This window comes from Nelumbo nucifera, chromosome 5 (assembly GCF_055504915.1).
Source record: "Nelumbo nucifera cultivar China Antique chromosome 5, China Antique-T2T, whole genome shotgun sequence".
NCBI classification, from domain to species: Eukaryota; Viridiplantae; Streptophyta; class Magnoliopsida; order Proteales; family Nelumbonaceae; genus Nelumbo; species Nelumbo nucifera.
Genome location: NC_142653.1, coordinates 22,545,527 through 22,561,897, shown reverse-complemented (window position 1 = coordinate 22,561,897; position 16,371 = coordinate 22,545,527). Strand labels below are relative to the sequence as shown.

At 35.5% G+C, this 16,371-nt stretch overlaps 1 protein-coding gene across 3 annotated transcripts in view; it reads right to left on the bottom strand.

Moving 5' to 3' along the window:
- The window catches only part of LOC104595776 (transducin family protein / WD-40 repeat family protein), a 94,809-nt gene extending 88,126 nt beyond the window's left edge, over nucleotides 1-6,683 (bottom strand). For all 3 annotated transcript variants that reach the window (XR_016076286.1, XM_010256662.3, XM_088887829.1), the window contains exons 1-3: nucleotides 6,434-6,683; nucleotides 2,520-2,854; nucleotides 1,321-1,424 (exon numbers count right to left, since the gene is read on the bottom strand). Coding sequence is in view for 2 of the 3 variants with exons in the window: in XM_010256662.3 (XP_010254964.1) it covers nucleotides 1,321-1,424; nucleotides 2,520-2,854; nucleotides 6,434-6,493 (499 nt within the window). In the remaining variant the exon portion in view is untranslated. The remainder of the gene's footprint in view (nucleotides 1-1,320; nucleotides 1,425-2,519; nucleotides 2,855-6,433) is intronic.
- Between the last annotated feature and the right edge of the window lie 9,688 nt (nucleotides 6,684-16,371).

Below are 16,371 nucleotides of genomic sequence, written 5' to 3'. Positions count from 1 at the left end.
GCACAAATTCACGAAATTGCTTCACAAGTTTGGGTACTTTAGCACAAGAAAGTATAAGGTAAAGTCAGGTATAACAAGAAAAATCATCAATAAATAGAATAAAGTATTTGTAACCACCCATGCAAAGTAAATGGTATGGCCCTCACACATCAGAGTGAACAATATGAAAAGGAACTATAGATCTTTCATTACTTGTAGAATAAGAATTTCTACAATGCTTTGACAACTCGCATGACTCACAATGTAGACTTGACAACTTAATTTCCTTAAACAGAGTTGGAAACAAAAGACTCAACAAAAAAAAAAGAAATATGACCCAAATGATAATGACATAACATAATACGACTAACTGACTCTGACACATTTGAACCAAAAGCTACTCTCTGAGGCGATACTTGAATCTGTCCAGGCATATCCAATGGGTATATCCCATTCGCCTCATGGCCACTCCCAATCACCTTCTGAGATTGCAAGTTGGTATTGTTCTTTATAGGGGAAAAACCTTGCAAGAAAAAGTTTTTATGGAACTAGAAGATCAAGAAAGAGGAAGAGATAAGTCAATATAAACTGCTTGCATGGGTTTCTATATGGTTTTGACATGGGATCAAGGAGATTAGAGTTTTGGTTTTGAATTGATTGGCTGCTAAAGATATAAGAGATGATTGGATAGGATGGATTTTATTGGGAAGTGGAGTTAATTCAAGTATAAGATAGGTGTTTCAAACTTTAAAGTAATTTTTGCTGAGACTTGAGAAGAGATGGAGGATACCTTAGCATCTGAATTGGGATGTTTTAGGCTCTTTGTATCATGTTGTCAAGTCTTGGGCATACCATTCTTTGTGTTTTTCCAAGTGAATTGTTAGATATGTTTATGTGGGCCTCTTTCTGTTTGGGGTGTGGACGAAGGATCATTCTCTTCTTGTGTGAGGGCGATATCTTATCACCCCCAGTGAAATGATGAATCAACCTATATATAACAAAGATATTAGATTCTAATTTGACAGCGCAGTCTGTAATCTTATAACAAAATCTCCCAATCCAATGAAACTTTATCAACCATTACTCTATTCTGCCCTATTTTTTATACAGTTTAAAAAAGTATTTGGATACGTTTAACTTCAGTGGTCTCCATTTAGTTAGCCAAAAAGAATACATTAAAAATATGGCAAAGAAATTAACAAAAGAGTTACAGAACATATAAAGTGAATTCATTCTCCAAAGCTCACAACTAAACTTTGTCCAATAAAATCGAGAAGGCAGTTGAAAAGATTTAGAAGATAAACAAACTTATGGGCTCATATCAGAAAATAGGGATCATACCTGTAACAAGCTCACCAGATGGTAGATTTATGACCGCTTGGACTGCTGCCTTATGAGCTTCCCAAAACTCAACAGCATGGCCATTCCTCCAGCAGCGTATAGTACTATCATGCAGAAGCCCAAGAAAATAAAAAGACAATACATAAAATAAACCAAATGATGGTCCAGAAGACCTCATACAGAAATAATCAATAAATAAACACCTTCAAATAAGAAACTTACTAGCATTGTAACAATAAAATTGCATTTCCTTTTTTCTGAACAAGGGTTTGTATGGGATTTGGGCATTAGGAGAGGATTATGGGAAGGTTAACTTTCTAAAGTCATGGTAATCATTCAGTCTTTGGATGTTTTATTTTATAGAGCCAAGAGTGACTGCAGAATTTGGTTTGTAAATTCTTCAGGTCTATTTTTGGCTATGCCCTTTTTATGGCTCTCTAGACTGATCCCCTCTCCCCAAATGGTTTTCCTAGTGGAGGCAGTTTGGGAGGACCAGTACCACCCAAGATCAGGGTGTTTTGTTGGGAGGTAATACTTGTGAAAATCAACACTAGTCAGAATATTCTAAAAAGAATACTAAATTAGCACCTTTCACCTCATGACTGTTTCTTAAGCAGAGCAAGTTGCGAAGCTACCTTCCATTTACTAGTGTTGCATGGACACAAACACAGGAATCAAAATCTGATGTGCATCTAAGAGGCTGACTTGGCAAGAAACAAACAAGCATGCACAGACACATCTATAGAAAAGTATAAAATATTAAAATAGTCCATAGGGCTGCAAGTTGGGTGGGCTCAGATTGAGCATTTATTGAAATTTGAATGGGCCCAGCCCAAGGGCACGGATTTCTTTCTGAAGGGTATTCAAAAGAGCAAAAAGTATGTATGTGATGAACAATACTATGTGATCCAAACTTTTCAGATGAACAAGACAGTTGATACTGCAGCCCTAATTTGCTTTTCTTTTCGTCGCATGGAGGGGGTTATACTAAGAGTGAATACAAATCAGTACTGTTTGATGGGCTTACTGACTTTCCTGCATCCTCTCTTTCCTCCCAGAGTATCTATAATTGTTCCATCATGAACTACTTAGTAAAAATGAAAAGACACACACATCAAGAGCATAAGCAAGGCAAGGAGAAGATTTTGAGAATGCATCTGGAAACTACATTCAGAACACTAATCTAAATGTTTGCTTACCAGTCAACTGACGAGGACACAATGTCTCCATTAGCATCTATGGTGAGACCAGTAACCTGCAGTTGATGTCCCTTCATTGTTTGCACATTCTCTCCTGTTTTCAAATCCCAAAGCAACACATTTGTGTCCATGCCACCGGATACAAGTCCACCTTCTGGAAACCTCTCATTAGGAGTGATCCAAGCCAATGGACCCACAAAACTGGTATGCCCCAACATTATTTTAGACAGCATGTACTTGTGCTTTTTATCTGGATTCTGGGACCAGAATCTGACAGTTCTGTCTCTTGAGGAGGTTGCTATCCCAGCATCACCACAAATGCATATCCCACGGGCCTAATAGGAAAGTAAATAGATAGTGTCAAGATCATCACCATATATTTTCAAATGGGATAAATAATAATGGCTTTTATGTTAAGCAAGAGAATGGAATGGTGGAACAGGATTCATGTAGCCGACCCCATATAGTAGGGATAAGGCTTAGATGATGATAATGATCCAGTGCACCTGCAATCAGGAATAACGATAACATTGATATATAAAATGAATGTCTTCACATGGACATGATGATGCACCACAAGCGTGTAGATTTTGGATTACCAACGTGAAATTACAATAGTTCAGATTCAGCTCCACATAACACTGCTGTTATTTTGAAAGATCTGAACTATATCATAAATAGTATCATCCAGTTATCCCTATGAAGTATGAATACACAAATAGTTTCTTGAAAGTATCCCAACAGGCACATCCATCTGCTTGAATACAGCCTGCATGCAAGACAGGTGAGTTGCAGTACCAGACCAACTGACACAAAATGAGGAACACAGGATAGCACAAATTTTCAAGATCACAAATGACCCCATTTCAGCATTCTAACATAGAAATGGAATGGTAGATCATCTAAAAAGTATCTTGACATTTTTCCTATTGCCCCTGTAGACCATTATAACTAATCAAAGTCACTACCATATACTAAGAGAAAGATATTCTTTAGACTCCAATTGTTGGAAGAACATGTTAGGTCAAATGACATGAGCCAGAAGGGACTTCTATTCATTGAATATGGAATGGCATTTTTTACATTCTCAATAAGTTTGTTTCTATTAATAAGCAAGCTGAGTGGGATAATCATATTCTGAAAAAGGTATCTGTTATACCAAAGAGGATTCATTTTTTATAGGCAAGTGGTATGTTGATATTTTGTATCAATACCAACAATCAAAGAACTATGGACTGTAAAACCCTGCCCCTATATGGTCAAGAAGAGGGATGGATACATGAGATATGACTAGCAACACATAAATAAATAAATATATATATATATATGCATGATATATATATATATAACAAGCAATGTGCAAAAGGCGACAAAAAAAAATCTCAAACTCAAACAGAAATTTATTAATTTTTTATATGTAACAGTATCAAAAGAGTTTATTGATGTGTAGATGGTGGTATAATTACAACCACAAATTTTCCTCCTTAAACCTTAACGCTGAGGGTAATAGAATAACAGTCACTCTGTCAGAACAAAAACAAGATAGAAGGAACACAACATCACCCTGGGAAAAAATGCTCCTTGATAAAATATAGACCCCGTTACTTATCAAAAAAAAGGAAACATAGACCTGTTTACCATTCCATTAGTAAGCTAATTACAACAGAATTTGCAGATCTTGGACCTCACCAGAATTTTTTTTATCAGTTGAAGAAATTTTATTAATGTATCTCAAATATTACAATCAGATTTGTGCAAGATCCACCCCAAAAGTTTCACAGAATAGCCCAGAATAATTGTTTTCTTAAGGCCCCTTGTTTGGATAGAGTGTCTGCCATTCCATTTGCTGTTCTTCTCGCCCATTTGATAGAAACATTTAGCCCCCTTATTAAGTACTCATTCTCCCAATATGTTTGCTGGAAGACCCAAGGGATTTGAAAATTTGCTCTTGTCAAGGAGATAACCACCTGGGACTCCCCTTCCACTTCTAGATTGTATAAGCCAAATTGTTTTGCAAATTTTAAGCCATGGAATAAGCTAGTCATTTCTGCTGTCAGTGCATCTCTGTGTTCCAATGGTCCTGAGTACAAAGCCACCACCATTTCTTCTGAATTCCTGAAAACACACCCTATCCCAGCCATAGCCATATTACCAGTGTAGCTTCCATCAAAAGTGAGCTTTAAGAAGTTTTGAGCCAGGGGATTCCAAACCATGATTTGCCTCACCTTGACTTGATCTGAGAGTGCCACCTCTTTCCATGACCTCAAAATGTCATTGAGGGAAAAAATTTGGAAAGTCTCCATAGCTTTCACCTAATGTACAGCCTTTAATTTGATTAAATCAGTAATTTCCTCCTCAGTCCTGCTTTTATCATTAAAAATCCTTCCATTCCTTTCTTCCCAAATGGTCCATACCACAGCAGCCCTTACTGCTTTCCAAATCCCAAGAAGTCTTCCTCTTTTCTTTGGTTGCCTCAAGAAGTTAGGATAAAGATGCCCACCACATCCTGAGGAGGATTCCATCTGTATCCAATTAGAGAACAAAGATGCTTCCAAATGCAAAGCACAAGGGGACAAGATATAAAGATATGAGAAACAGATTCACTACTGTCCTTGCAGAGGAGACACATATGAGAGGAAAGTCTTTTATTTGGACTTCTTTTCTGCAACACATAACAGGTGTTAATCTTTCCGATCTTGGACTTCACCAGAATTAGCAACTAATTTGACTGTCCTTTGTCTGTCTTGAATTATCTACTTTATAACTAGCAACTCAGTTGACTGATCCTCACTGAATCATTCTCTATCTTGTAAATAAATAAGATAACCATATTGAAAGCATGTAGGACTATAGTGCTCTGATAATGGGATTCTGGTGCTTCAAACCCTAATTTGCCTTCTTTCATTGCCAAAGTAATGGATTGGATTTTGATACACTCATTGTACTTTTATCAAAAACAATATATGGAATAAAAAAATAAAAGCACTTGAAATTTTTTATGTGTGCAAGTAATCAGCTTCTTTGCTGGGCCAAAGAAGCCCAATGCTCACATTACATGCCATGGTTACATGGTCCTCCTACTCTTGGATGATCATGGTTTCAAGTCAATGAACATATAACATTTAATCATGTGAAGGTTCTAACACAGGCTCAAGAATAAAGCTGCCAGATGCTAAAATTGGTGTAGCCTTCATCACTTTAGCAACCTCAAAATGCCCCCAATTTAATCTTCTTCTGGTAAAAGAACAAGTAACGCCGTAGCATGCAATGATCATTTATTATGGTGAAACCAATAAACTAACGTGCAATACTAAATATTTGAGATACTGCTCTTGTATTGAGCATAAAGATGATCAGTTCAGCTATTATCCACCAATATTGTGGGTCTACATCCATCAAATGGAGAAGAAGTCACAGAGAATTCCGTTGCGATGGATCTATTAACAATGTTGTCCATGAGGGATCTAAGGAGTGTTCAAACTCTGTTCGCCCAGATAACAGAGCAGAGAGTTTATAAAGAACCCAATGAACATCTAAACGTCATCCGTCCAGTTAAGAAGAAGAAATGGTTGATAAGGGAACTAATGAGCATTTAAATGCCATCAGGCCAGCATATAAATCTAGTTTGCGGGATTATTTTGGTTGAAGATTTTCTTACTCCTTTTCCCTTCTTGTTTCTCTAGGGGGAGGAGGGAGTAAACCAAGATGATACTTGGTGGATGCACATCATATACATACTCAATTACTCGCGTACAAAATATGTGAGGATGTAGTAGAAATCATGGCACTTTTACTCAATTACAGAAGCTTAAAAAAAAGGAAAGGAAAACAGAAAAAAAAAAAAATGACACCAATGGCGAATGAGAAACGTCAACATAAATGGAGCAAAGATTTCAATGAGTGGGATATCTTACATCGCCTTCGTGACCTCTGAGTTCGCAGTTAAGACGATACTTTCCGAATTCGGCTTCCATTGCACTTCTGTATCCCCGCAGGGATCACGGAGCAGAAGTTTCAGCAAGTAAAGTGGATGAAATGACGGAAACAAAAGACAGTCGTCAGTGTCTCAGTGAATGGGATTTGTAGCGCGCATCCTTTGCCTTGTCCATGACTCCATAGGTGTGAAATTGTAATTTTGCAATAGTCTCCCTTATACAGGGTAACAGGTATTACCATCCACCCAATTCATCTATTAAAAACCCCTTTCTCGCATCAATTAGGGCTTTAAACGGATCGAATCGAAACGGATATGGTTAGATGCAAATTTTATTGTTTAAGTTCGGCTCGAATCGAAGCGGATATGGTTAGATCCAAATTTTATTGTTTAATTCTATTTCAATCTTTCTAGTTTCTACCAAAAAATATTTCTAATCGGACCTTACCGATTGGACTTATATCGGGTCCGAACTGATATAAATAAATGGATGTTTATTCAGATTTCAGACACTCCTATAATTTCACGTATTTATTATTAAAATCTATCATCTATAACTTTTATATTAATTTTTTTTGAATGTCAATAGGTTATGAGGCACTATCATAACCAAATTTATTAATTTAACCGCTCATCATTACAATCTTGAAAGATAGCATAATATAAAAAAGATGGACATAAATACCATGTATGCAAATGATAAATAGTTATGGCATGTTTGACCAACATATGAGCGGCCATATTACTAGAACTAGCAACCCAATTTATTGAGCAGTGGGATAAATTTCTAATAAAAATTCTGCAATCTGTGATCAACATGTAATCCACCAAGGAGCGTGAGAGCCAAACTCCAATAGACTTGTAGTCACAAATCTATAATCTCCCTAAATAATGATGGAAGAAAGCGTTAGATCTAAAGCAAACAAAAGGGCCGCATGAACAGCTTTTGCTTCTAATTCTTCTAGATAAGCTTTAGGAACTTTAATGGATCTGCCATAAATAAAAGCACTTGAGTGATCACGGATCACAACACCTAATCCCCCATCTGAAGACGATAAAAGCACCATCAAAGTTGATTTTGTACATAGGAGGGATAGGTTTCTGCCAAAAGTGGGAAGAGTCATCCAGCCTTGAGATGGTAGTATTAGAAATATCCCCATTAATCAACAAAGAGCATCGAATTTCCTCCACTTGGGACTGGGCCTTGAAGATAACTATCATAGGTTCAAATGCCCGATTTTCCATGATTATATTACATATAGATTTCCATATCTACCACATGAAAATGCTTGCAATAGTAAAATAAGATAATCGGCTTTCATTAAAAGAATATTCAAATTTAAACCAATGATATAGCCAATCCTGTAGACTCCAGTCTATATGTTCATCAACTTTTAGGTTTAAACATGATGCAAACCAAATTGATCTGGTCATCGGACAACCAAAAAATAGATGGTGAATGGTTTCAACAGTAGTGCCACATAAGCGACAAGTAGGGTCAATACCAGTAATATAGTTAGCCAATCGACCAATGGTAGGGAATAGCATTTGTTAAGCATCTCCAAAGAAAGAATTGTACCCGTGGAGGCAAATGCTTAATACTCCAAAAGCTCTTCCACGTTATTGTGCCAAAAGCATAACATGCATTAGAATGGTGTGCATCATCAGTTGACAAGAGATTGTACATGGAAGACGTTGTAAACCTCCCATGATGAGTAAGTGTCCAGACCAACTTGTCATCAATATCCTCCACATTTGTTGGTAGAAGTAAGGTCTTTATGAGTTGCACCGTTGAAGAATCAAAAAAATGAGAAAGTTGTTCATGCACCCAAGAACCAGTGTGAGGGTCAATAAAATATGCCACATGTAGTACAAGTATCTCATGAGGGAGAGAGAAATTGGTACTGGGAATAGTCCAAGGTTTATGCAACCAAGGATCAGCCAAGGCATCTGTAGACCAACCATTCCCAATACACCATTGGCAACCACGCTTAAGATAAGTTCTACATTTAAGCATACTCGTCCAAATATAAGTCCCTATGCTTTTGGAAGAAATCGTCCAACAATTTTTTTGTTGAAGATATTTGGACTCTAAAACTTTTACCCATAGATGTGAATGCTCAATAAAAAATCTCCAACATAATTTAGAGACAAGGGAAATATTGAGACGACAAAAATCTTTAAAACCCAAACCTCCTGACAATTTAGTAGTAATATCAGTCCACTTGCGTAGATATAAATGCTTCTTATCAGTAAAAAAATCCACCAAAGATTGCGGGACAAATATGTAAGTTGCTGACAATGGGAAGATGTGAATGGTTTAGTGCTCATGATGTATGTAGGGAGAACAGACACTGTACTACGAAGCAAAATTGCCTTACCCGCATGAGACAAACAATGGCCTTTCCATCATTCCAATATTGATTTGACATTTTCAATCACCCTCGAACCATCTTCTTTACAACTCTTAATGTCATGAAGAACTATAACCCAAATATAATTCGTCACCCCTCATCGTGTTAACCCCGATAAAGGAAGTTAACATTCAGTGACAACGTCTATGGACATTAGAGCTAAAATAGATTGATGATTTATCGTAACTGGTTTGTTGACCTGACCAAGAACAAAACATGTATAGAATTTCCTTAATTCAGCTGACTTCCTGCATAGTGCTCCTTACAAAAATTAAAATATCATCAGCATACATTATGTGATTCAGCACACCTCCACCTGCCCCAAGTTTAACCCCGTGCAAATGTCCATATTCAAGGTCCCACAATAGTAGTTTAGATAAAACATCCACACACAAAATAAATAAATAAGGTGAAAGAGGGCAACCTTGGCATAATCCTCGATGAGGTTGAAATGGCTTGGAGGGAATCCCATTCAACATGATAGAAAAATAATTAGTAGAAATACAATTTCATGATCAAATCACAAAATTGTTCGAAAAATCCTCTTAAACGTAATACATGCATCAAAAAGGCCATTCCATTATATCATATGCCTTGCTAAGGTCTAACTTCAAAATAAATAACCCTTATCTACCTTTCTTTTTCTTTATAGAGTCGATAACTTTAGAAACTATTATCCGATTGTCTAGAATTTATCACCCCGGAGTGAAAGCATTTTGCATTGGTGATATGAGACGGGGCAACAAACTTTTGAGTCTAGAGGTAATGATTTTGGTCACAATTTTATATGCGACATTTGTTAACCCAATGGGTTGAAAATCATAAGCAATTTCAACACAATCCTTTTTTGGTAAGAGAACAATATGAGTTCCATTTATCTAGTGAATTTTATCTAGATGATAAAATAAATCTTGAATAAAGGATATTAATTCCCCACCAATCTCATCCCAAAAGTGTTGATACATTTTAGCACAAATACCATAAGGACCTGAGGCTTTTGTAGGTCCAACTACAAAGAAATCATGCAACCATGGCCCCATTGAAATACAAATGGTTCATGATGGAGAATAAGTTATGCTCAGTTTGGAAGGAATGCAAATATAAGTAGTGTAAATACATACAAAATAATATAAAATGCAAGGTTTTATACTCTACAAATTTGTATTTATATTCATTACAAACTAAGCCTTAAGAACAACAAATATGAATTATAAAGTGTTTTAATAATATACAAAATAAATGATAAATATGTGAAATTACAGTAAGTGTTTAAATAAAAATTATGAAAATATTATATATTATTAATGGTAACTTTGATATGATATTCATAACCAAAATGAAATTAAAAGTTATTGGTGTAAAACTTAAACCTATGACAATTTATTAAAAATACCACATTTAAATCAATTTTTCCAGTAGATGAAATATGAATTTTTAGCACATATTTAATAATTTAAATATAGTGGATATGGATCAATGTTTATATATATATATATACGAAATTCGCCAAATGGTAGTAATTTACTACGATATCATGGAAAAATTGTAATTTAGATAGTGTTAAGACTTATGAGCTAAGATTTCTAGGGGTGGACTGAATCCTGCCCGTAGATTGATGCCAAATCCACGACCAGGATGCGGTTTTACAGGGGGCTGCAATTCAGTTTTTTGAGATGGATTATAATCCACTTATCCCTATATATTAAAGGGAAATGGGTGGTCTTCCCTTTTGCCAAATGGCAACACGGTTCAACGGTTCAATGAAAATTATAAGAACGGACACAGTTTGGGTAGACGGTTCTCAAATTACAAGAACGGGCAATTCAATGAAAACTCATCATTGAAAATTCTCAAACTGTACTGGTTTATAAGATTATAAGATATATATATATATATATAACTGCTACCGATTTTCGGGTCGACGGTTCGATCATCCGGTTCGAATGGATGACCCATTTTTACAACAAAAATTAAAGGCAAAAAATTACGGAACCGTTTTGGCCACCAGTTTTTTGGTCAACGGTTCAACTATCCGGTTTGAACGAACGACCTGTTTTGACAATAAAAATTACAAGCAAAAAATTGAGTGTGTGAGGTCCATTAAGCAATACCCTACGTGTTATGTCATTCGAGCATGTGACTCATACGACCTGAAAGCGGAACCATTCGACCACCGGTTTCCGGATTGACAGTAACGGTTTGACTACCTGGGTCAATGAATCATTTACCGATTCAACGATTTTTGGCCAGGGACCGAGATTGGGATAAAACGGAACTGGTTGCCTGGATGGTTCCCAATTAAAAAAATAAAAAAAAGGCCAAAAAACATTGAACGGGTCGACAGTTTAACTGCTCGAATCAATGGGTCGTTGACTGATTCAATGGTTTTTGTCTAGGGAGTGGGATTGGGGTAAAATGGAACTGGTTGCCTGGACGGTTCCCAGACTGAAATGTCTATCTGTCTAGGTCAATGGCGGTTCAAAAACCATTGTTTTTTTTATGCTTTTGAATTTTCACTATTCAAAGGTTTCTTCTACTGTAGACTTTATTTGATCGTGTGCAGTATGATACAATTCCAATCCAGCCCCTACGAAGCAAGGGCCGCTTTGCTAGTCTAATTGTAAAGGGATTGAATTGGGGCTACCCTTTAAATTTAAAATTGTTATTGTGCATCTATAATTTATAAATAGACATATGTGTAAATACACTAGTACATATATAAATACATAAATCATACATTTTGATTATTTTATTTTGCTTCACGGGGTACACAACAAAGGGTATCCTTGGGGTATAAATGGACCCGATCATGATCCATGACTAATTTGAATTTGAATTGGATACCCCTATAAAATGTTCGGATTGGATTGGATCGAAAAAATACGATTCGTTTAAAAAAATCAGATCACCACTTATATAATTTGATTTTTTTATATGATTATGTTGCTTTATAATATTTTTTTCTGGAAAAGTACAGACAGGCCTAATGCAGATTTTTGATTCTCACTACAAAGTTATAAACATTCAGAAGATCTAAAAATCACACTCTATGCATCCATACCCACTCGTAAATTGGCATCAATTTCGAGCTGACGCATACCCCAAATGTACTTTGAGCCTACAAATTCTGACCCTTGGGTTATCGGTCATTCTCCCTTTTCTTTTTTCTTGCTAATAATTTGTTAAATTTTATAAGCCCATGGGTAATTAAATCCAATCGAAATAGATTCAAATATCCAACGTCCTTAACAAATTCAGATTTTGATTAATCTTTGTAAGATTGTCAAGTGAGATTAAATATAGAATTTGTATTATCAAATCAAATTCAGATATACCTTATTTGAATTTGATCAAATCCATTTGCATTCCTATGAATAGCCCATCCCCCAAACCCATAACCTCCAAATTAGGGTGACAATTTGTGTTATCAGGGCATGGTCTTGTCGCGTCGAGATAGGATTATTCAAATATATAGGTTGACGCGAATATCATACGATTAATTAATAGTGTCAATTTTTAAACATGAACACGACTTATGTATTATACATGCATGATGCAGCACAACATGACTCGTGTATGTATCTCGAATTGGCACGATTAATCCATTTTATTCTATACTAAATAACACATATATCCCAAATCAACAGAAAAGCAACATGATTAACCAGTTTAACATAATATATATATATATATATATATATATATATATATATATATGGCAAAATAAATATTCTATCATCCATTAGCTAAACAAATTTATAAAAAAAAATCCAAATGTTATATTTACCTATCGTAATAGCATTTTATTCAGATATAAATACATGATCTAATAGGTCATAAATTATAGGTCACTTTCAAGTTAAGTCAATCAACCTAAAATCATTTAAAAAAAATCAACCTAAAATCGACACATTTATTCATCATGTTAATGGGTCATACATGATTTTGATACAAACACTATTAAGGATCCACTAATTTCGTGTCGTGCTCACGTGTCATATCAAACATTGCTAGCCATAGCATATATATATATAATGTATTATTATAATATACAGAAAATACTTGCTTTGAATTACATGCAAATCAATGAGAAAAAAATACTTTAAATATAGGATTTTATGTTAGAGAATGGGAGTTAATCAGTTAAAATCTTAAATACAAGATTCAGTGAGAGGAAATCAAATGAAGTGAAAACTAGTAATTCAAATTACATTTCAACCTTTACAATTAGATAGAGACTAAATCACAAAAATGCAAAAATATAAGTGATTTAGTCAAAGAAAAAAGAATTTATACCCTCATCCACGTTTTTAATATTAATATGAAATATAGATATGGATATGGATACACAAATTTATGTAATATTTATACATAAAGATAGAAAGCTAAGTCGATATGATTCAAGTTGGACAAGACCTCAATCCTAACCCATCCTGAAGTTAAGTCGGACTTTTAATCATAGGCTCATAGGCTGAATTTCAACCCAACCCAAACTTTTTTTTTCCGAATTGTGCTCCGACTAACTCAGCCCAAATTGCAACCTTAGTTGAGTTATTAAGTTGGACTGGACTAAAGCCGACCTAAATCAAGTCAAACAGCTAAGCTGCATACCTATGGATGTAAATGGGTCCACTTAAATGGTACATCAACCTTGAGTTCTTGACCCAACCCTATATGGCCAAGCTTGGAATCAGCCTTGATTTTGGTCCAGGTCAAACCTTGATTGAGCCAACCGGCTAATTTGCTTTGCACTGAATTTCAATTGATGTGGATCCATCCCAAGCCCAGCCATGCAAGTCAAGTGGTGCCTAGTGGCATTTATGATAAAATTTTTTTTCCTTAATTTTCATTTTTCATTGCATGAACTAGGAGACCAAAAACTCATATAAAACAAATTTGTCTAATTAGGGCTGCAACTTGGGCTGGGTTGGCCCAAACCCAACTTGAAAAAGTCGGGTTGGGTTGGGCCGGGTTGATGATCGGGTTAGGGTTAGGGTTGACCCCTCGGGCAACCCGACCCCCTATAGTACTAGACTACTAGTCTACAACTCTACTACAAGTCATATATATATATAACATACATTGATTTGTTTAGATGCATGATAGTTGTATAGCCCCCCTACATACTATCATGCCTTTCTTTAAGTTATTCACAGTACTTGACTACTTGTCTTTTCCTTTTGTCTTGTAATTTTTATGTTCAAATTATTTGCTTGATCCTATGAGTTGTTATTAGTGATTTTATTTCCATAATTTTATGTTTCATTATTATTGATTCCATGTTATATATATATATATATATATATATATATATATATATATATATATATATATATATATATATATATATAACATACATTGATTTGTTTAGATGCATGATAGTTGTATAGCCCCCCTACATACTATCATGCCTTTCTTTAAGTTATTCACAGTACTTGACTACTTGTCTTTTCCTTTTGTCTTGTAATTTTTATGTTCAAATTATTTGCTTGATCCTATGAGTTGTTATTAGTGATTTTATTTCCATAATTTTATGTTTCATTATTATTGATTCCATGAATTTATATTTTTGATAAAAAATTTATCATAAGTCATAACTCATGATAAATAAATACTTATTTTTCTACTAGATTTTAAGGGATGGGAAGGTTGGGTTGGGCCCAAATCGAAGTTGACATCGGGTTGGGTTAGGGTTGAAGGAATTAGTTAGGGTTAGGGTTAGGGTTGGGTAGGTCAGGTTGGGTTGGGTTAGGGGTTTAGAACATAGGGTTGGCCTCAACCTGGCCCGACTTGCAGCCCTATGTCTAATGGTATCTGAAGAGAAAAAACAAATAAAAACCTATATACACCATATATGTATGAAAAAAAAACAAATAAAAACCTATATACACCATATATGTATATGGAAATCCAAACAAAATTGCAATGGAGGTCATGTACTCTAAAACCGCTCCTTCTCTGAACCCCCCACACTCTCAAACCGCTCTCTGCGACTTGCAGATCTCTCTTCAAGTCGCACAATTGTTCTCTCGAGGCTCTATTAATCTCTCTATTGGGGTGACTCCCTTCGGGGAGTCCCCCATTTTCCTTCATTCTCTCATTTATTTTCTTGTTTTTTTTTTCTTCTTTTTGCAAGCATTTTGACAAAAGGGTTACTTGTTATTGGATCATGTATTGGGCTTTCGATACCGATGGGTGTTGCTTTACGTTTTTGCCATCCATGGTTAAGTCCGTTTGTGGTTCTCTAGCAGAAGCAATTCATGGTCAGTTCCAATTGCAGTTCTCCGGCAAATGCCGTTTTGGAAAGCAGTTACATATCGGGTATCAGTTGTAATGTTTGGAGCTCTATCCTCTTTTGCGAATCTACCCCAACCATGCTATTACCGGCTCTTTGCAATCTCTTTTGGGAACCTCTCCTGTCTTTTCTCTTGCTGTTTATGGTGGATTGTAGTTGGGCTTTTCTACTTCTATTGGTGATTTTTTCACCTTTGTTGAATTGCAAAAGTTCATTTATTCTCCTACATCCATTTATATATTTTGTTCTTCTTAAAAATTTGTATTTGGGTTCTGATTGGCCTTGTTGGCAATTCTATGTACGTATATCAATTTCTTGAATGAATGAAATTTGATTTTAGCCTTCAAAAAAAGTTTTTAAAATTAAATCATAAAAAACTATTGAAATAAGAACCAAAACCATTAACACAAACAAACTTTGCTAAACTATCAGCCACCTTATTACCTTTACAATACTCATGCAACACAACAGTATTAAAAACCATCTAGATGGCCCCCTAACTGGTTAAAAAGTTACATGGCACACAACCAAACTTTGCTAAACTATCAGCCACCTTATTACCTTCACAATACTCATACAACACAACGGTATTAAAAACCATCTAGATGGCCCCCTAACTGGTTAAAAAGTTACATGACACACAACCAAACTTTGCTAAACTATCAGCCACCTTATTACCTTCACAATACTCGTGCAACACAATGGTATTAAAAACCATCTAGATGGCCCCCTAACTGGTTAAAAAGTTACATGACAGGAAAAATTGTTTTAGGATTTTTTTTTTCTGATGACCGAATATAAGAAGGATTTTCCCAACAGCCAACTAGTAAAATGCATTTTATGAGGTAATATTTATTCAAATCGAAGTTTTATACCTTTTTTCTTCGATTTCGTTTTGGTTGTGAGTGATGCAAACTCACAACCCTGATTTTGTATTTGTACGGTAAATAAATGTAGCCTAAAGAGACAATTCTATTGGTTAACAGAGTTCGGATGGACTCCTCCCCTTGACAAGTATAGATGTTTCCAATTCTCAAGGGGATGGGCTGTGGCCTGTGAGGCACGTGTGGAGCATATTTTATGGGGAGTTCATGTGAATTCGGTTAAATTGTGATACCAATTCAGGGCTGAGCAAGTCAGGTCAGTGGATGCATTGTTTTTAAAAGGCTTAAGCCTTGAGACATGAGATTGGCTTATGCCTCTGAATTC